The 23,347-nt window shown below is 38.9% G+C and overlaps 1 protein-coding gene across 1 annotated transcript in view; it reads left to right on the top strand.

Moving 5' to 3' along the window:
- notch2.S (notch 2 S homeolog) overlaps window positions 1-23,347 on the top strand; it is a 99,684-nt gene that overhangs the window by 13,941 nt on the left and 62,396 nt on the right. The window contains exon 2 of the mRNA XM_018261160.2: window positions 17,392-17,473. Coding sequence (XP_018116649.1) covers window positions 17,392-17,473 — 82 coding nt within the window. The remainder of the gene's footprint in view (window positions 1-17,391; window positions 17,474-23,347) is intronic.

Raw genomic sequence — 23,347 nt, 5'->3', positions numbered from 1 at the left:
ATGACAAGAATTAACCCTTTCCATTTCAAGAGTTTGCATTTCAGCCCTATGTGCCTGCACCTGGCCAGCTCAATGTATCCGGGTACAGGCAAGGAAGGGGTTAATTGCCATTATAGCATATGCGCTGCATGTAGCACCAGCCTTAAAATGATGCTATTCTTCAAGCAGAATCCTCTTTTTTTCTGTTTCATTCTGGAGGCCGCAAGAGTGCAGGGTACCCCCTCCTTCAACATTAGCTCACTGAGTAGAGTATTTAATTTTGCATGTTTTTTAAAAAGGGAAATATGTATGGTTTTTGGTATTTCTTGCACTAGGCAGGGGATATGCAGGTGAATTGTGTCCAACATTGAATTTACATACTGCGGAAAAGCCTATGGAGGGTATCATAGTTCTTGTAGGACCACATACAACCCCTGGGCCTCCCGTTGATCAGGCAGCATTCAAGTTTAAGAATTGTTGCAATGTTAGTTGCCAGAAATGTTGTGGCTTTATAATGGGGGAATATGTATTTTAGATATTTGTAAAATATAAATAAATATTACATGAGTTGTTAGGTTTGTAAATTCCGGCTTCCTGTGGTTTCTTTTGAAGGCGCGTGTTGCAGCTGTGTTAACTTTTCTAACCTCCAGATAATAAATTTAAGCCTTAGTTGGGCCAACTAAGCCAAAGAAAGGCTTTGAAGTGTTTCCATTCTCAGGAGATGCCTGCCCGTCTCATTAAAAAGCACTGACTGAGCCACTGTAGTGCATGAGGTAAGACCTCCTTTAGTTTTAAAACTGGACTGGAAGACCCAGTCTCAAACAATGGGCATTATGATGGGATAGCTTCCAGTAGTTGATATCGAGCTTTGCCATTCAAAGATTCCAGTGGTTGTTTGTTCAATGTGTTCCTGACCAAAGGGACTTACCTTGGTACACTTCTTGTAAACTGAGTAAAGCTTGAGTTTTAATATTAGAGGTTTCATTAAAAAAATATAGATGGAGTTCTGTATTGCACCAAATAGGTCTACATTTGGTACAGACCTATCTTTTATTTATAAAAGTTTGAATGCCAAAATCTCAAAAAATTTAATATTTTTTTATTATAAAATCCAAATTTTTAGTAGAAAAAAAACCTAAAATTTTTCGCAATTTAATATACTCAAGAGTATGTAAAAAGTCGGAATCCAAAAATCCAAACCTGCCGAGGTTGTATATAAGTAAATTGGGAGAGGTCCCTATCCTATTTGTAAGTTTCTGTGGTCTGTGCTGAAATTAGTCCAAAAATATTTTGGACTTTTCAGGCAAAAATCCCAAAAATTCGGAGTTTTCTGGAACAAGCCAGAAAAATTTAACAATTTGGGAAAAAAACTTTTATCGAGTTTGTCCCAGATCCGATTACATTGTGCTTTTTTATTAATAAATAAGGTCACATTGTGGATTCTAGTTTGGTTGGACGTTTTTTATTTAGATAAATAAGGCCCTTAGGGGCACATTTACTATTGGTCAAATATCGAGGGTTAATTAACCCTCGATATTCGACCCTCGAAGTTAAATCCTTCGATTTCGAATTTCGAAGTTGAAGGATTTAGCGCAATTCCTTCGATTGATCGGATCGAATGATTCTAAGGCTTTTAATCCATCGATCAAACGATTTTCCTTCGATCCCAAATTGCCTAGAAGCCTATGGGGACCTTCCCCATAGGCTAACATTGGTGCTCGGTAGGTTTTAGGTGGCCAAGTAGGTGGTCGAAGTTTTTTTTTTTAAAGAGACAGTACTTCGACTATCGAATGGTCGAATAGTTGAACGATTTTTAGTTCGAATCGTTCTATTCGAAGTCGTAGTCGAAGGTCGAAGTAGCCAATTCGATGGTCGAAGTAGCCAAAAAAATACTTCGAAATCCAAAGTATTTTTCATTCTAATCCTTCGCTCGAGCTAAGTAAATGTGCCCCTTAATGTTTTAGAGATTTCCCACCATGTAAAAGATAGATATCTTTTCTATACATAATACCAGATTCTAGGTTATTCTTTGATTCTGGGTTATGTTAAGCAGCTTGATAACTTAATAAGCACTTCCTGATAATTTGCATAATGCTGTAGTCCTTGATGATTTTGTGCTAAGGACTTAAGCATTTGCTTGTTGCCTGCTCTGATGTTGAGCTTTACTACAACGGACTATAGAAGTAAACAAAACTGAACCATGATTTATAGGCCCTGGTACCATTTGGGTTTGGTTTGGTTTTTTGATTGTCTTGACCTATACTGCTAACCTTTAACCCGGGACAATAAAAAGCAGTGCTCTCTGCCATAGCTCTGGGCTTGCTTAATCACTGTCCTTAGGGGTCTAAAGGGTAAGCAGTCAGGAGAGCAGCCATGCCAGAAAAAGTTATTGTGTTTATTTACAGAAAACATAAGGAATGCTCATAATCTATAAGAAAGAATAAAAGCTAAAAATGTAAACTAAAACGCATGTAAATTTTCCCTGTATTGTATTGTATATACTGTATATATATATCTGTATCAAATTATTTTCTCTTGTCATTCTTTTTGATTTAGACAATTCCAAAATGCTACCCAGTATATATATGTGAAGCAAAATGTGCTGATAATTAATTATACGGCCCAAAGTTGTTCTGCCTTCAGACTTTTTAATAGAAAACAATTGAGACATTGCTGCCTAATTGCATGAAGTGTGTCTTAGATCTCTGCGTTGGAGAGAATTATTGTGCGTCTGAGTGCAATTAGCTTTGAAGTGGGGCAAGAACCATCCTGTAGAAAGTCGCAGCATTTAAACCAACTTGTAACCAATCAGAACTGTAGCAGCTCATATCAAATTGCACTGAATACGTGACCTTAAATTTGTGATTAGCTTTAAAACCCAGGCGTTGCTTTTTTTACTTAAGGTTTTAATTATCTCTGACCAGACAGACTGAGCAAACAGTGTAACACAAAGAGATCAGCATGAATTACATGCCATTGTTTCCCATGAATAAGTGCTAAAGAGATACATTCGATGTGGAAATCCTACTGCTGATTTATTCCTGTAATCCTTCCTTCACTAAATTGCATTACTAATGGGGAAATTTCTTTCTTCGTATTCCAGGCTCTGGGGGAAATATGGGAGAACTGGAAATGCTTTGTACCAATCTTTCTCCATACTACATATCTTTAGCTCAAAGTTTTACAAAATTTTCTAATTTCAAAATGAAACTGGAAGTGAATGAAGTGGCACCTGGTGCTATCATGTTGTTTCTTTATGCAGTGGTCTGTTGGGCAGTTAGCATCATGTTCTTCTTATGGTTGAAAGGCAACTATTGTATACCTCAAAATGATCCTCCTAAATTGTTTTTAATAATTAATAATGCTGATGTAGCTTTTAAGTGTGTCTCTGTGCACATTTAGGGGTTGTTCCTACCACTGCTGTGGCTGCTGTTTTCCATAGTAGAAGGACTTCTTAGGTGGTAGAAAAAGCTGTGTTTGGCAACTTAGCCTTTTTATATATCTAATAGTCCAGCCTAGTAACTTTTAGTCACTCTAGTCAATCAGTCAGTATGTTTTAACCCATCCATATACAGTGTACCAGTTTAAAGTTTTGCAGAGAAAACAAACTTTTCTCCGTTTATAATTTCAGTATTTTAGCTTGGGATCATTTCTAGCTGATGTTTTTTTTTTTTTTCAATTTTTTGGTTTACTCTACTAAACATACAAAACAATTCTGCTTCAGAGTGTACCTTAGGACAGTGATTCCCCAACCAATGGCTCATGAGCAACATGTTAATCACCAACCACCAACCCCTTGGATGTTGCTCCCAGTTGCCTCTAATCAGTTGGTGCTTATTTCTGGCTTGGAGACCTGTTTTGTTGCATAAAAACCAGGGGTACTGCTAAACAGAGTCTCCTGTAGCCTGTTAGTCCACATAGGACCCATCACAGCACATAGTGGGCACCCCCAGGAACTTTTTTCATGCCTGTGTTGCTCCCCAGCTCTTGTTACATTTGAATGTGGTTCACAGGTATTAAAGGTTAGGCTTAGGATATGCTTAATAATATAGGTAATATAGGTCAGATACAGGAGCAGGTATCTTTGACACTTAAACTGCTGACCAAGTGATTCTAGTGACTTCCCAGTACAGTAGGCACCAAGGGCCAGAAAACTTTGGGGTATATTTATCAAAGAGTGAAGTTAGAAATCGCCACAGTCCACTAGAGTGAAATTCCACCACTCTCTGTTCAGTTCTATGGGATTTTGGATTCCACTAAAAACAAAAATTATGAGACAATCAATTTTACACCCTCTGATATTTGTTGCTTTAGAAACAATAATAATATGAAGAACAGCTCTCTTGCTGTTTTAACTCTGGATGCCCTTCATTTTTCTGACTTCATTACTGTGAGCATGAATATAATTTACAGTTGTATATTTTGGATGAGGAGGACTATTGAGAATAGTCAAAATCCTTGACACACCCAGAGCCACAAACTTATTAACAGAGCAGAGCACAAGATTTCTGAAGGTTACACTCATGTCACTCTAGCCCAGCATCATCTCCTTAGGTATTTAAGCACTGAAGGGATCAACTTGTGAGTGCTCCTTGTGTTTGAGTAAGATCATTCTTTTCTGTAACTAAATATACAGTATATATGGTCAAAAGTTAGGGTAAGGGCACACCTGGAGATTCAGGGAAATTTATTCGCCCGGCGACTAATCGCCTCTTCTTTGGGGGCGACTAATCTCCCCGAACTGCTTCCCTGTGTCTTCTGCCAGCTTTAATGAAAAAAAAAAAAATGCCTGTGCCAATGCACTCGCGGCGCTTCGATTTCTAAAGTCGCCCAAAGTTTACCTGTGAGGAAAGTTCGGGCAACTTCGGAAATGAGCGCGAGTGCATTGATGCAGGCATTTTTTCATTAAAGACGGCAGAAGACACGGGAAAGCAGTTCGAAGAGATTAGTAGTCCCAAAGAAGAGGCAATTAGTCGCCGGGAGACTAAATCACCCCGAATCTCCAGGTGTGCCCTTACCCTTAGGAATGAAAGGGTTGCACATCCCTTTGTTGCTTGACTTGCCACAATTGCAGAATAATATTGCCTCATTGTGAGACAACTCAAATGAGACAACTCAGACGATGAGAACATCATGACTCAAGGCATTTGGGAAGACCTTTTGCAATATATACACATTCCTCTCTTGTTTGGGCTGAAGAACTACGGACAGTGTTCAAAATTGAGTGGTTCTCTTGGTACTGACACATCTAAAATATATACCATATCACACACATAAATATATTTGGTTTTCTGTATGGTAAGAGTAAACCCCCATTGAAAAGTCAGAAAGCTTTAACCACTAGCAGTGTCATAACTAAAAGTTACTGAGTCCTATAGCAAAATCTAAAAGTCCTAGATTTTGGAAATACATTTTTACAAATATGAACTACCTCAACCCAGTGGCATAACCAAGTTTACTTGGTCTTTAAAGTTTGTTAGTAAGATAGTTTAACACTTAGCTGTACAACAAGTAAAAAACAGTCCAAGTGTTCTAAATCAGGTGGAAGCTCCTGGACTCTGTGCCTATCCCTGTTGTGTTCATCCAACAATGGACAACCTTTCAGTCACACTGTTATTTTGTTTTGAGACAAGGAATGTACTTTATGAATGCTCACAGTGTCACACTTGGGTGTGCATGTATAAATATACTTAGATATTTGCTCTTCTTCTTATAGTAGCAGAACTTCAGAGCTTGACATTTTGCTGATTGATGTGATGCTATTCCCTTCATTGCCTCTAAATATTCTCTCAACGTCAATTGAAAAACCTGTCTCTCAGCAGTATGGCTGTAATGACTATTCTTCTCTCTCTCTCTAAATATTCCTCTAATTGTCCTCAGCTTTCCACCATATCTACTGTAGCACTCATCTTCTCTGAAGTCCATTCACTCTAAAGCTGTGCAAACATAGTAAACGAGTGGATCTAGTTTGTGCAGTATAGTGAGCCAAATGGGGATGAATTGTTTATCCATGGGCAAATGCTTATGTGGTCCTCGTCTGGTGGGATCTTCAGACCTGTACAGTTGACATATGCCTGATATCTAGGGCCACAAACACATCGCATAATACGTTGACAGCATTTAGTCACCTGTGTATGGCCACATTTATCTTCTGGACCTCTGCCAGGCCAGATAATCTATGAAAATCTAAGAAAAATCCTCCACCTTTAGGGTCAGGGCACACGATCAGATTCGGCTAGATTAGTCACCCCGGCGACAAACCTCCTCTTCTTCAGAGCGACTAATCTCCCAGAACTGCCTCCTGCCGGCTAGAATGTAAATCTCTGGTGGGATGGAACTAGGAGCGCTTCATTTGCCTCACAAGGAGACTTTGGGCGACATCGGAAAACAAAACGATTCGAGTGCTATCCCATTGACGGATTTCATTCTAGCCGGGGGGAAGGCAGGGGAAATAAGTCCCTGCGAAGAGGAATTGCATCGTGTGTCTCTGCCCTAAAAAAAACATGCATTGTTTAATTAATCAAATATTTAAAACCAGTCAAGCTGGCCAGATACTTCAGACAAATCCCTTGTATGGACACCACAGTGTGTATTCCCCAAGTTTGACTCTATATAAGTAAGTCATTATTAAGAAATCCATTAAGAAATGCACTTATATGGTTTGTGTCATAGTCTAAAATTGCTTATTGGTACAAGTATTAAGGATGATAAGAATCAGCAACAAACTTTGTAGCCAACCACTGTTCCTAGTGTAAATATTGTTTGTTCTGGGATAAATAATACATTTTGCACTAAATAACCATAGAACAATAAAATACAATATAGATGTGGAAATATAAGATGTAATATACAGGGAGAAAACTGTTTATTTTCTCTCTAACAATAAATTTTATTATTTGTTATATTTTATCATAGCACCATTTATATAAGCATGCTAGAACTGTTCCCTTAAATGCTAAACATATATATTTCATATGTCATTTGGATTTCAGTACAAACACTGAATTCCTGGAATGACGATACAAAGAGAAAGCAGTGCAGAGTGGGAACATCCCCCCCCATGCTATCTAATCTCATTGTGTCACGTGTGAAATGAGGAGGTGGATAAGATAGATGTCAGATAGATAAACTGAGATGTGTAACTGATATCTCTCCTGCATTCTCAGTTGTCTAGGTCAGTATGGCCTGTAGCTTCATATTGAAGCTCTATCATTTTCTCTAGATATAACATATCACTCTGTAGTTGCTGATGTTGCCACTGTTTTTCATATGCACCATACCTATTACTTTGGAATTATTTGAACTAGGTAATTATAGGCTATAGCAGTGATCCCCAACCAGTAGCTCGTGAGCAACATGTTGCTCTCCAACCCCTTGGATGTTGCTCTCAGTGGCCTCAAAGCAGATGATTATTTTTGAATTCCAAGCTTGGAGGCTATATTTGGTTTCATAAAAACCAGACTTACTGCCAAACAGAGCCTCAATGTAGGTTCACAATCCACATAGGGGCTACCAAATGGCCAATCACAGCACTTATATGGCACCCCAAGAACATTTTTCTTGCTTGTGTTGCTCCCCAACTCCTTTTACTTCTGAATGTTGCTCATGGGTTCAAAAGGTTGGGGATCCCTGGGCTATAGCCTAAAAACAGTTTGTCATCCAACAGCAGATGTTGAGGTCCTCAAGAAAGATATGTTTAAAACTGTTGCACCCAGGCTGATTTTCTTTTACAGGTATGGAATCTCCTATTCGGAAACATAATACACAGAAAGCTCTGAATTGTGGAAAGGCTGCCTCCCTTTTGAATCAAATTATTTGAAATTCTATAAAACAAAAATGTTATTTTTTTTCCTCTATAATAATAAAACAGTACCTTGACTTGATGGTATCTAGGCTGCATAAATATATATTGGTAGCAAAACCATTTTATTGGGTTTATTTAATGTTTAAATTATTTTTTTATCTTAAAAAAAAAAATCAGTTAAGCTGTGGTGATCCAAATTACAGACTTCATTCTGTATCTGGAAAAACCCATGTCCGTAAGGTTCCAGATAATAGATCCTATACCTGTATTTTCTGGCCTGCAGGGCAGTCAGCTAGGTGTTGGGCAGTTTGGATAGCCACAATGCATTGATCCTACTGGAAAACCCATGGGCAGATCAGTATTAAATGTCAGCGGGTATTCCAGTTTGGGTTACAGTTAATGAAAAGTTTTCTTAAACTAACCAGCATGGAATGTGACCGCTTTAGGATTGATGGGCCATATTAAAAATACGTATTGTTACATATATAACATACCTATCTTTTCACTGTATATGTGGCGTCATAGGGAACTTGGGTTCTGTCCAATGTGTATGTGAGACCATTGTCTAGAAGGCATTCCGCTATTTACAGTGTGTGATTAGCCTGTTGCAGTCATTCTTACAGCCAGCCTCAATATAGTACAATAAATGCTTATATGAGGAATGCAGCCATGAAAAAAAGTGCTTATTTTATTCTGGAAGCCTTGCGTAGCGCTCGCCCTGTGGATAAAATAACAAGTGACTTAAAGGCAGGAAACTGCAGGGTAAAACATGTAACGTTGTACCAAATTAAAAACAGAGCCACAGTTTTATTCAAATATCTGGAATTGCCATTTTATTGTCAGACTTAAACCATTGCAAATATTCAGTAAAATGAGCATTCATATAAATGACAAGGATTTGGTTTCCCCTTGATATTCCTGCATTTGTGCAAGTTTTATCTAGTTGGTAACTGGGCCCTGCCAATAAAAACACAGCTCCTGTGCAAATCAAAGAATACAGAAGGGAACCAAGCTGGCTCTGTTCGTTAATCAGTAGTCGGGAAATTTAAACACAACTGCTGGTTGACTTGCTCCCTAAAATTCACTAGATCTTCAGCGGAAATTATTAATGAGAAACTTGGCTGTAAAAAGTCACTTGACTGTATAGACGTGGAACCATCTGTATATAATTAGCCATATATTTCCATTCCCTGCCGTGAGGGCAGAAGCAAAACAACTGCATAAAAACCTATAAGGTGTGCTGGTTGCAGTGCAGAAATCTGTGAATATAAAGCTGTTGCCGTTTCATTCATTTCTTAGACTAATATATTACCTTAATGTCACTCTCGTGTTGGAGAAATGCCTAGTTCATTCCAATGCAATGTAATGCTATCAGTGGAGCAGAGAAACAGGGTTCTACCATCTGTGTAGGGAGTGGGCACCTGAACTTTGAGGTGTGGACAGCCCTTTTATATAAAGCATTGCTTAGTGATGATACCCTTTTCATTTTCAGATACCTACAGACGCTCATCTGTAATCCAGACATGGCAGGAATCGCTGATTATATATAAATATCTTTAAATTACATTTTTATCCATAAATTTGTTTCTAAATATCAAGTACAATTTTATTCTTGTATTTGTGTTTCAGTGATGCAGTATTTTCTAAAAAAGTGAACTAAACAAATGAATGAAACACACATAACGAAGAAAATACATCATATTTCACACTATAGTAACCAGAACTTTATTCCATTCCAAGCTCCCCGCTTATACAATCTCAGCTGTAAAGTTCCCATCTTTGAGACAAACACTGCTATACTTGCTTTTTTACATTTTAACTGGACTACACAGGTATATTCAAACCCTGACATGGACCTTCATCCATGTACATATTTGCAGTGTTTATTTAGTGATGACTGCATTATTGCTAAAGGTTTGTACCACATTTTTACTTTTAAAGGGTTTGTTTAAGTTAACTTTTAGTATGTTATAGAATGGCTAATTCTAAGCATTTGCCTTCTTTTTTTGACTCTTCCCAGCTTTCAAATGGGGGTCACTGACCCCCTCTAAAAAAAAAAAACCTCTGTCTAGGCAGAGAACTGAACCTGCTTATGGTGAGATAGGCCAAAAGGAGCCAAGAAAATAAGGCCTTCACATGCAAGACATGCACCGTACAGCCTTCTGAAAACAGAAAGCATTTGCTTGCCTCTAGCCACATACATAGCACTGCCTTAATACCAAAAATGAGAGAAAAATAAGGCATTATGGGTGGAGACATGCACATCATTTATTTATGTCCCTGTGGCCAACTATGCATCTAAAACCACTGGTTTTATAGCACAGATACAGCCTAATAGTTCAGAGCCATATATCCAAATCAGATCTCATCAGTGCAAGATATAGGAACATGGCTTCTACTTTTGGAGTAGCAAAGCAGAGAACCGAGCCTGTTTAGGGTGACATGGTTTAAAAGGAGCCAAAAAGCCCTTCATGTGCAAAGCCCGTTAAGCCACAAATGTATTGTTATTGCTACTTTTTATTATTCGTCTTTCCATTCAGACCCTTTCCTGTTCATATTGCAATCTCTTAGGATAATTTGGACAAAATCAACCAGATTACTGAAATTGCAAACTGGAGAACTTCTGAATAAATAACTCAAAAACCACAAATAATAAAAAATGAAAACCAGTTGCAAATTGTCTCAGAATATAATGTAAACTCATCCCCCCAAAGTTTACATATTAAAATTAAAATTTAAGTATAGGAGATATATGCCCTCTATCACTGCCATGTTTTATTCTTCATGTTGCAGCCTCTATGTACTAATGTTGCTGCATGCTGGTGTGTATTGGCAAAGAACCCCAGCTCAGGGCAGGCTACGCCGACATTGTAGACTTGTGTTTGTGGTCAAGAGCCTGGTACGTCTGCATCAATCCCATGTGCACTTTGGCTTGCCCTCTTGTAATCACATTTTGGAACTAAACACCGCACGCTGGGAAACGTGGCAGGACAATGGGGTGGATGAATGATGGATTATCAAGTATTATTTTGGCACAATGGTATTTTGGGCAATGGTATTCTTTGCTGCATATTTTTTAAAACATAATTTTAGAGTGAATGAAAAGCAAAGCAGATTTATTGTGATTTATAGCCCATAGAAAGAACCAGCAATGGGTAATTAGAAGTTCAATGTGGCTCCAAGGTAAATGTATTCACTTGGGAATTGTGGCAATTAATCATTAGCTCAGGAATGTGTGCAAAGGATGAGCAGGGGGAAAAACACACAGTGATTGCTAAATGTAATGTCATGGTGCTATTGACACTTGCCATGTTCACAGCAGGCCACCTTATTGATTCCTAATGTGCTCTTCCACCTCTTCTGGCATTTAGGAACAACAGCCCCTAGTTAGAATACAGGCAGCTTCTTATGTACAAGCAAATGCATACCTCCCAACAGTTTGGAAATAGAAAGAGGGGCTCCGCACGGCAAAATTGTTTGAAAACACCCATTTTTGTGGACACACCCCCCTAATTACCATGTCCATTTTAACTAAATTTGGAGGGTTATGAAAGGTTGAACACATTTCTGTGGTTTTTATGTGTTATTACAGTTTTGATAATGAAGGTGAATTGCCCTTTAGGGCAGAGACACACGTGGAGATTCAGGGATATTTGTCACCCGGAGACAAATCACCTCTTCTACGGGCGACTAATCTCCCCAAACTGCCTTCCTGCCGGCTGTAATCTAAATCGCTGACGGAATGGCACTTGGATCAATTTGTTTTCCGTAGTTGTCCAAAGTTTCCCTTGTAAGGGCATTCTGAGTGCCATTCCACCGGCAATTTAGATTCTAGCCAGCAGGAAGGAAGTTCGGGGAACTTAGTCGCCTGAAGAAGAGGCGATTTGTCACTGGGTGAATAAATCTCTCAGAATCTCCACGTGTGTCTCTGCCCTTAAGCTTCAAGTCACAGTTTCCCCAAGAGACCTGCTTACCTTAAATAGTAAATTTCTTTGCTTATCTTAAATTGTTACAAACGTATCTAAGTGCACCTGCCACATATTCAGGGCTCTCTGCCAAAAGCCAATTATGTTTTAGAAACGTTGTATCTTTTTCTGGCTGTTGAGTGCAGGAGATCAAAGAGAAAGTCGTGACATTTCAGCAACAATCGGGGACTGCGGGTTGCGCTGTCAAAATCCAAAAACGGGACAGTTAACAGTTATGCAAATGAATGGGAGCCCAAAGTTCTGCAGCTCAATAAGTGGATCATAGGTAGCTGTAGCCATTGAGGTCAGTTGAATAGCACATGGGCAGGCAGTAAATGGCCAACTGGATTTTTTATACTGTAGAATCATTCTCAGTTCTAGTTCTTAGCGACCCAGTTGTTTGTGTCCAAGTCCAAGGCTAGGCCGCAGGTGGATTTTATCTTTGGACAGCTGGGGAAAATTGCTTAGATTCCATATTATTATTTACAACATAACAACGTAACTTTCCATACTCTATTTATTTGGGAACGTAAGAGAAGGCCATTATCTCTTCTGCTCCTTTGTAGTTGTAATTTATGGATTCCTGAGCAAAATATCTGCAGTTTTTGCCATTCCCCCAAAAAAAAAATTATAGATTTTTTTTTTACTTCACCAGATGTTAACGTTTACTTTGAAAATATATAAAGTCAGCTTTTCTGACATCTGCTCAGGAAGCCAGATGAATGATAATGTGACCACGGGATTGTATAATTGTATTTATATTGCAGCAGCTATGCTAGCACGCCTACAATTGGAACAGCCAAGTTACATGAGGAATACAAATGAAAACTCACTGTGTGTTACTGTGATACTGAACTGTCCATATGTTTGATGTCATGTTGTACAGCGCTGCAGAATATGGCAGCGCTTTAGAAATAATAATGTTGAAAATACTCTTCACTTTATAGCAACTGCCTCAATTTCCATTGGTGATGATTGCAGATGCAGAGCAGGGCATTGCTAATGGGAAGGATATTAATAGAAAGTCCCTTGTGCTGTTTTTGGCTTCACTGCAGCCAAATCAAATGTGATTTTCCGCTGTGTCTTAGTGGCTTATTTATCTAAGTGTGTGTGCACAGCATAGCAAAGCGGGTGCAGACATTATACACCATAGCCAGCTTTTTGCTTGCCTTATAACTATAAATATAACATTGGACATTTCTTTTCTAAAATGGTATTTTCTGACATTGAGAAAAAGTGGACCTCACCTCCATTAAAAAAAGTTTCTCCTTTATTGTTTTACTATTAGAAAAAGATTACATAAAAGCATGTAACCGCATCATTGCCTGACGCGTTTCGGACTTAACCAGTCCTTAATCATAGGCTACGCACCATTGATAAATATTAACTGCCTTGCAGAGTGTAGGAAACTGTGAAATTATGTTGTGTACATATTACTCTTCACATGGTAGTGTTTTTGGGGCATTTGGTGACGCGTCCTTTAACAAAAATGTTTTAATTTTTTAAATGAGATTGTGAACCCTTCAGGCAGGACCTCATTCATTTATTTGTCAAAAACAGGGGTGTAACTACAGAGGAAGCAGTCCCCGAGGCCCTAATTCATATACAATTTCAATAAATATCGGTGCAACAGGTCAACCTCTATACATTTTGGGGGCCTGAAAAATAACTTGCTGTGGGGCCCAGTAATATCTAGTTACACCATTGATTAACACTCTAAAATTAAATCAAATGGCATGGTAGTATAATTATTTCAATGCTTAAAGTTACAGGACTTCAGAAAAGGCCATTTTTTCTCCCAAATTAATCTCTTGATACATTTTTGTTTAATTGCCTGTTGAGTGTACAGTTTGTTCATTCTGTTGAGTGTCCATGCACCACCTTAGGTTAAGCTTACTTTTTAAAGCGTGTTTAAATGGAGTGTAAATGCTTACTGTATCCGTTCTGGTGTATCAAACATTTAACTGGGCAGGGTTAGAACCGATGTAAAAACATCAGAACATTGAATATTCATCTGCTGGATCAATTTGTAGCCAATCAGGACTTGAAAATAACTCTGGAAGCCTATATTATGTTATAGCCAGCCATTCTGAGCATTAGAAGAACATTGGTATGGCTATAGCATCCTGTATCCAACCAGAGCATTAGAAGAACATTGGTATGACTATGTAGCCAGTTAGGGTATTAGAAAAACTTTGTTTTATCAATCAGAGTATTTGATGAAAAATGTTATGGCTATAACAGCCTATATAGGCAATCAGAGTATTAGAAGAATGTTAGTATAGCTGTAACACACTGTAGGCTGTCTGCATTAGAATAACAGTAAGTGTCCAATTAGAACATTGAAGAGTGATTATATTTTTATAGCTCAGAGCATTAGAGGAACATTGATTTAGCTATGCTACCCTATAGCCAATCAGAGCATTAGAAGAATGCTGGTCTAGCTATAATACACTGCAGACAGTCAGAGCATTAGAATAACATTGGTATGGCTATACCAACCTGTATCCTGTATTCTATACCTCCCAGTAGCCAGAGCATTAGTATATCATTGATATGGTTTTCTACCCTATAGCTAAGCAGAGCATTAAAAGAACACTGATAAGTCTTTATCTTATCGTAGACAATAAATGACTGAGGCAATGCACTTGCTGTGCTTCGATTTCCGATGACGCCCGAAGTTTTCTCATGAGGAAAAACGAAGCGCCTCAAGTGCATTGCCACAGGCGTTTTTTCATTGAAGCAGACGGAAGACACAGAGAAGCAGTTCGGGAGGTTAGTCGCTCCAAAGAAGAGGCGATTAGTCCAAGGGACCCATTCACTAAGCTCGAGTGAAGGAATAGAGGAAAATAGAGGAAAAAAATTCGATTTTCGAATGTTTTTTTTGGCTACTTCGACCATCGAATTGGCTACTTCGTCCTTCGACTTAATTAACCCTCGATATTTGACCCTAGGTAAATGTGCCCCCAAGTGTGCCCTTACCCTTAGAAGAACATTGGTACAGCTATACCACCCTATAGCCAATCAAAGCAATAGAATTAGCCATTGTAGCTAAAGCAACCTGTAACCTGTAAGTAGTGATGGACGGATTTGCAGTGTTTCGCCGAAAAATTTGTGAAATTCGCGACACGGCGAAAAATTAGCGAAACAGCGCCGGCATGTCGTTTTTGACGCAGGCATCCATTTTTGAAGTTTCGCGAATTGCGCAAATTCGCCTCTAATTTGCGCCCGGCTAAAAAATTCGCCCATCACTACCTGTAAGCATTAGAAATTTTTATGAAGACAATCAGATTATTAGAAACAGTAACACATTCTATGTAGAACAGGGTTCTGTATGAAACAAGGCTCATTCAGCTTTAACATTGAATTCATACTTGACCGAGGTCCCTAATGCTCTTCATAATAAAAGACTTCTATTTCATATGCGTTATTAATAAACACCCTCATTGTCTAATTTCCTAACTGGATCTGTAAATCCTGGGCACTGGTCCAACCTCTTCAACACATCCATGCTGGCACGTTGGACTTACTTGGCATGAAGCAATGAAGCTGCGCGTTTTGTGTCTATCACTTTATCAACAGATATGGCTGCTGTCTTAGTTACAAATTCCACTTCTTGCCTCCGCTTCCTCCGCTTGTTATTCATGGGGCTTTGTCTGTGGAATGTGCGGGGTGTCAGAAGCGTGCTGCGATTGTGTGTGGTCCCAAGCCACAGGGTGACCCTTTGGTCAGAAGCTGCCTCAGCACTCTGCTTAACCATTTGCCCAGGAGCTCACAGTTTGGATTATTTTTGTTAGAATGTATTTATAAAGTGCATAGTATTTTGCAGGACTGCACAATACTAAACACTTCAACAGTGTGGAGCAAGCTTGTTAACCCTGTGCATCTTTTGGCCTGGATTCTTCTGTATATTTTCACAGTTGAAGAACAACAACAAGAGGGTCACAACTTAGGGATCCCTGAGGCATAGACTAAACCGTCCAGTTATTTTAAATACAATTTGACCATTGTACTTCTATATAATGTTCCTCCCTCAATGGACCCCCGGGTAGTTGGGGGCCCACGACAATTGCCTTCTCTTATAGGTCACCAACCTTCCCACTACTACTATCATCTGCCTATAATTTACCACTAGTGATGGGCGAATTTGCGCCGTTTCGCTTCGCCGAAAAATTCGCGAAACTCGCGAAACGGCGAAAAATTCGCAAAACGGCGCCGGCGTCTCGTTTTTGACGCCGGCGTCCGTTTTTCGGAAATTTTTTTTTTGACACCGGCGAATTTTTGCCGCGAATTTTCGCGGGAGTTTCGCGTATTTATTCGCTGGCGGCGAATCGTGCAAATTCGCCGCGAATTCGCGCCTGGCGAATAAATTCGCCCATCACTATTTACCACCATGGAAATAACTAGAAGGGGTTATGGTAAGCAAGAGAATTATAGAAAATTCATATTGTGTGAAACCACAAGTTTTATTTCCAGGAAGATCAACATCAATGAACATAGACCTGAGGGCTCATATACGAATACTGGGTGCAAGTTCACAGTCTGCCTGGTGCAGAGCAGCAGCCTTCTACACCTGTGTGCCAGTTTGACTTTAAAGGAGAAGGAAAGGTTAAAACTAAGTAAGCTTTATCAGAAAGGTCTATATACTGTAAATACTCCAGTAAACCCTCAGTAATGCTGCTCTGAGTCCTCTGTCAAAAGAAACACTGCATTTCTTTCCTTCTATTGTGTACACATGGGCTTCTGTATCAGACTTCCTGCCTTCAGCTTAAACCTCCTTGCCCCGGGCATGAGCATGCTCAGTTTGCTCCTCTCCCCCCCTTCCTTTCTCTGCTGTAATCTGAGCCCAGAGCTATGAGTGAGCAGGAAGAGACTCTTGCAGGAAGTATTGTCACACTAAGCTAATATAGCAGCTGTATCCTAAACAAGCAGAGAGCTTCTAGAGCTTTTTACTCAGGTATGGTAAAACATTCTACAGAATAAATATAGCATTCTAGCTTGCACTATTGCAGCTAATCTATTGGCAATAAAATGCCTCCTAAGCTTTCCTTCTCCTTTAATTCTGCAAATGGGCCCCTGTACTATGCACATGTCATGGTGGGTGTAAGTCACACTTGATAGAGTACATTCCATTCTGGAGGCACAAAGAGTTGAAGGTGACAGCACCAGGCAGTGAGAAGTGGGGCAAAGTGCATTGCCTTCTCCCATTCCCTTTTTCTTTAATTCACATTTGAGTTTTACTGACCTATAGAAAAGAAAATAAACTGCTGCAGAAGTTTCCATTTTGCTTAAAAAAGGGTTACAGGATATTTTCTCTGAGACGTTAAAAAGTCAGTGGGGCAGATCCCTGGATTAACTCAACATGTATGTCGTTATCAAAATATTTTTTGTGTTTGTGCCTGAACATGACGTCTGGTGTTAAGTGTTTTAATTTAAAAAAACAAACAAACAAAAAAACCCATATTGTTTCTGTTTCAGCTTGTCTATCCTGGAATTGTGCTTCCGCATATAGTTTGATCGTTAAAGCAAAAGCAAATAATGATAGTGTTTTTTTTATGGCTGGGATTCTAGCACTCTGAATAAAACTTTATTCGGGGTGACTGGTATGTATTGTCCTTCACTAAATGATATTTTATTTTCCAGGCATACAGTGTCGAGGTGCCAGTGAGCCATGTTTAAATGAAGGAAAGTGTATCACCAATGACGATGGCTCTGCATACTGCAAGTAAGTGACATATGTGCAATGTGCTGTAATTCCATATACAATATATACTATCTGTGTGAATGGCCCCAGACAATTGCCTGGGTATGACTTGGGTGCTCAGTAGACTGGAAATGTATTGCCGAAATGCAGGGCTGGTCCTATCAAATGTGGGGCCCAATTGGGACCATGTTGGCGGGGCCCCTAGACAAAGTTTTGCTGGCTCCCGACACACCAAGTATTTAGGAAAATAAGGGCATACAGGCACAAAATAGAAAGGAAAGGGGCAGACAAGGTAAGAGAGTGAGAGGAGTTGGGGGCAGGCCAGGCAGCATCATGTGCTGGGGGAAATATTACCTGTGCTGCCCTCTGGTGCGGGGCCCCCAGAGGCGCTGGGCCCAATTGGGCCCAATTGGTCCAATAGGCCTAAGGCCGGCCCTGCCGAAATGATACCAGATGGGGTAAATTGGTTTAGTAAAGTAAAACATATTCATGTGGGCTGTGCCAGTTTGGGCAATTTATAAAGGCTTTTGTTGATGGTGTTTGGTGATGGTGATGCTTCCTGACCATGGGTATCACTACAGAGGAAGCAGACCCTGTGGCTGCACTGCAGGAGGTATAGGGACCCCATGAGGCCCTAATTAATATACAATTTCAATAAATATTGGCAAAACAGGTCAACCTCTAGACATTTTGGGGCCCCAAAAATAATTTGCTGTGGGGCCCAGTAATATCTAGTTATGCCACTGTTCCTGGCCTCCCAAAAACAACCCAGAATCCCACTGTCTGCACTTATATCTTATCCAGTGGAGAGTGGGAGAAGTGATGGGCAGGCAGTGGGGGTATGATGGAAAATAAGTGGGTCACCCAATATTGCTGTACTACCTGCTGTCAAAACTTTTGTGCTTTTGTCCTAATCTGTCCCGGGTTATTTTTCTTGGTATCTGGACAGATGTAAATTTGACACCCCTGCTTAAATAATGGCACCTCTCACTATATATCATCAACCTTAGATTACCTGTAACCCGAGCATGAAAACAATTAGCAATTAATATCACTTTACATTGCGAAACCTTCTGAAACATGTAGCAATTCTTGAGGAACACACAGCAGTATGGTTTGTTTATGTAGCACTGGCACAGACAGGGAGAGCACTCCATGCAGACAAGGCCCTGGTTAGGGTCAAACTTGGAGGTTTATTTTATTTAATCAAAAGAGGACAGACGGAGGTTATTTTCTGTGGGAACCCTGTAGTACAGTGGCCAAGGTTGCCCCATAAGTTTTATAACTTCACATAAAAAAAACTATTTATAGCATTCATTGATTTATAACATAAAAAACTATTAGGAAAGACAAAATTTTACTGTTATGCATAGCTTAAAAGTTCAGCCCTGTTGCTTATATAAAAGCATCATTCTTGTAGCACGTCATAGTGCCGCTGTATGATATGTATGATGGATCCTCAGCTTCTCCTCACTCCCTACAGCTCCATTCTTTTAGTCTGATGGCTCTAATAAAGGGGACAATGGAATGTGGCCAATGCCCTGCTTCTGTAGCCATATGTCTGATTCACAGTCCAAATGGTCAGATAGCCAGTGTATGGCCACCTTAAGATGCATAAGGTGAAAGGGGAACTGTACAGCAGCTCTCTGCGGTGCTAGGAAATAAAAAAGACAAACCCATTCAGTGTAACTCAACCTACATCTGAACCTTGTCCCATAAAGAAATCTTACAATAATTATGTGAAAAGACTGGTCTGGCAGAACCCACCACCTGTATTCCATATACATATGCTGAGTCGTGGGAAAGGTCTTATTCTGTCTTTTCCTGCCACTCTGCTTCAATTTCAGTTGGGATATGAGAAGCTTCCCTATATGGATTTTTATCATTGAAGCTACAATATGAGTTACTCCAGGTCACATAAGGCTAAGAAGCTGTTTGATGTATGGCCTTTCTATCTGGGCACACAAAGGCAGTTCTGTGTGTAAAGAAGCTGAGCATATAAGAATTTAAAGTTACCCAGCAAAGTTTACTGCTGACTTTCACGAAGCTACTTCCATCAGCTCAAAGAGCAGCTTTAAAGGGAATTGCTATATCCAAAGAATGGATGTATTATGTCGGGTGTAGCTCTGCACCCTCTCATATCCAGAGCTTGTCCTTCTTATGCTAATGAATAGAATGAAGGTCTCGTAGGAAACGCCTGAGCGACTTTAATTCCATTGCTAAGGCTCCAGAAAAATGTGGGATATGCCAAACTCCCAGCAGGCTGTCTGTAAATGTTTGTGTTCAAAGGAGAGGAGGAAGTGATTGAAACAGGAGGGAATTTCGTATACGTTTAATTAAGTGCTTCTTCTCCTTGTCGTTTTTGCAGTTTAGTGTGTGTCCGTCTGGGACTTTGCCAGGTTTGGCTCATATCTGATGTCGGCTAAGTCATTGATGCAGCATGAAAAAAAAAAAAAAAAATATATATATATATATATATATATATATATATATAGTATATGTACTGTGCTTCAGGAATTTGCAGCTGAAATCTTATGAATACCCAGCACTGCAGGATTTTTATTAGCTTTAAAGGAAAACTATATCCCCCAAACAATGTAGTTCATATTGCATATATATATGAAAATTTTTCTAATATTAAATGCCATTGGGTAATCATAAATAGAAAATTGTCATTTTAAAATTAAGGTCCGCCCCCAGGGATTGTACGATTCACTGTGCACACAAACATACCAACAAACCATACATATAAGGTCACATGAGCCAATTAACAGACAGAGTTGTGTCTTTTGCTTCCACACTTCTTCCTGTTACAGTTAGAGTTGTAGTATTTCTGGTCAGGTGATCTCTGAGGCAGCACACAGACCATCACAAAATAGTGGCTCAAGGCAAGAGATGTAAAAGGGCAATATTTACTTAAATATATATTCCAGTTTGGTAAGATTCTTAAATATGCCACTTAATATTATGTGAACTATCTGTTGCTTATTTATCAAGGGTCGAATTTCGAAGTTGAAAATACTTCAAAATTCGACCATCGAATTACTTCATCTTCGAATATCGAAGTCTAAGTTTTTTTTTTCATCGAATTTGGCGATTTGTGGTCGAAGTAAAATCGATACGAAGGATTTCAGCGTTTGATCGAACGATTTTTCTTTGACTTCAAAAAACTGCTCTAGAAGGTCCCCATAGGCTAACATAGCACTTCGGCAGGTTTAATTTGGCGAAGTATTGAATTCGAATTTTTTTTAAAGGGACAGTACTTTGATTATCGAATGGTTGAATATTCAAACTATTTTACTTCCAATCGAATTCGAAGTCAAGTTGTAGTATTATATTCGATGGTCTATGTATCCAAAATAAAACTTCGAATTTCGAATTTTTTAACTTTGAAAATTCTCTCAAATTCACTTCTACCCTTGATAAATCTGCCCCTAAGTGTTCATTTTGGGGGTATAGTTTTCCTTTAAGATATGTATCTAAGCACAGACTGCCTATCAGAATGACTCTTATTTCTTATTTGTTATTTACAGTGACATGCATTGACACTGAAACTGAAAGCTCTTGTGGTTGTTATTTAATCTTGTTGGGATGCCTTGCACTGAAGCCTGTGTGTTGGAAGGAACACTTTCTGCTGATATCATTGCAAGCTTTGACTATAGGACAGGCTTCCTTTATTCTTGAACTCTTTGTGTGGGTGCCAGAGCAGAAGGCAGTGAATGACCATTATCTGGTAGATATAAAGTGTTGTAAAGTGGTTCTGAGCTGGTTATCACAATTAGAATAATCCTGCGACACTTCAGAGTTTAATAAAAAGTAACATGATTTTTTTTAAAAATGCTGATATTCTTAGGCAGACGCAACATATTTTTTTCAGAAATGTATAAAAGCCTGTGGTTTTGTAAGCTCGGGAAAAAAAGCACTGAGTTGCCATTATGATTAACAGTACAGATATGGGATCTGTTATCCAGAAACTTGTTATACAGAAAGTTCTGAATTCCAGAAAGACCATTTTATCCAAATATTCAAATTTTTTTAAATTATTTATTTTTTCTCTGTAAGAATATAACAGTACCCTGTACAGGTATCGATTCCATTATCCGGAAACCTATTATCCAGAAAGCTCTGAATTACAAAAAGGCTGTCTGCCATAGACTCCATTTTATCCAAATAATCAAATTTTTTAAAAACATTATTCCCTTTTTTTCTGTAATATGAAAACAGTACCTTGTACGTGATCCAAACTAAGATATAATTAATCCTTATTGGAAAGCCTATTGGCTTTATTTAATGTTTACATGATTTTCTAGTATATGAAGATTCAAATTACAGAAAGATCCGTTAGCCGGAAAACCCCCAGGTCATGAGCATTTTGGATAACAGGTCCGATACCTGTACTTAATCCCAAAATATAATTAATCCTTATTGTAAGCAAGACCATCCTAGTAGATTTAAGATGCAAAGATCCAAATTATGGAAGGATCTGTTGTCCGGAAAACCCCAGGTCCCGAGCATTCTGGTATTCTCCAATACCTGTAATAGTACAATAAAATTATCTTCGCTTGTAACAAACAAAAATAATAAAAGCAGGGACAAAATTAGTCTTAAAATTTATATTTGAAAATTCAGTATGTTCCTTTTTATAAGTGACCTGCAGACTATCTCCCCTACTGGGAGAGTGAGATAGACTTTGCTCATTCCATAACCCTGTTATATCATAGAGCTAGTTATTTGCTAACCCATGTTATAGAGATGTATGTATGTATATTCAGTCTAAATCATTGACTATTGATACATATATTCGGAAGCAATTTATGTATACATGCTATTCTGACATTACATTGCAGCTTGTGTCTTTGGATACATTATGAAGTCTGCCATTGGGTTACATCTGTCCCCGAAGGAGGTCATTTATAGACTCAAAAGTTAGAGAAAACACCAGCTCCCTTCTGCTTTAATTAAAGGAGAATTAAAGGTGAAAACTGAGTAGGCTTTATCAGAAAGGTCTATATAAATACACCAGTAAACCCTCAGAGTGATGCTGCTCAGATCCTCTGTCAAAAGAAACACAGCATTTCTTTACTTCTATTGTGTACACGTGGGCTTCTGTATCAGACTTCCTGTTTTCAGCATAAACCTCCACGACTAGGGCTTGAGCATGCTCAGTTTGCTCCTCCTCCTCCTCCCCTCCCTTTTCCCCCTCCCCCTCCCCTCCCTGCTGTAATCTGAACCCAGAGCTATGAGTGAGCAGGGAGAAACTCAGGCAGGAAGTGATATCACACAAATCTAATATGGCAGCTGCTATCCTAAACAAAGAGAGCTTTGTGTTTACTGAGGTATGGTAAAGAATTCTGTAGAATAAATATAGTCTTAAACACAAAAGGGCTTCCAAATCAACCTCACACAAAAGACAAAAGGGTATAAATTGAAGGAACAGTCTGATGATAAATGCTCTATACTGTATGCTAAACATGTTAAGTGTCTTTATTATAATACTGTACCCCTTACCCCCCCCTTTTTTCTTCTGTACCCCCATATAACCTTGAAAACTCTAAAAAATAAAGACTTACAAAAAAAAAGAATAAATATAGTCTTATAGCTTGCACTATTGTGGCTAATCTATTGGCAATAAACTGCTTTGGTAGCTTTCCTTCTTTCCTTCCTTCTAGATATAGAGTCCAGCAGTCAGCCAGTTGAAAGAGTACAATACGGACATTCCTTCATGGATAAATCACACATAATTCTCTCATCTGACCCACTGGTTAAATGACTGGGAATGGAGGAGTATTAAAGGGGACCCGTCACCCAAACAAAATTATCCAAATCCTATTTTATCATGTTAGTCAAGCAAAATGAACTTTAATTACACTGTATAAATTATTTGAATATTGTTTC

This window comes from Xenopus laevis, chromosome 4S, assembly GCF_017654675.1.
Source record: "Xenopus laevis strain J_2021 chromosome 4S, Xenopus_laevis_v10.1, whole genome shotgun sequence".
NCBI classification, from domain to species: Eukaryota; Metazoa; Chordata; class Amphibia; order Anura; family Pipidae; genus Xenopus; species Xenopus laevis.
This window is presented reverse-complemented; position numbering and strand designations above follow the sequence as displayed.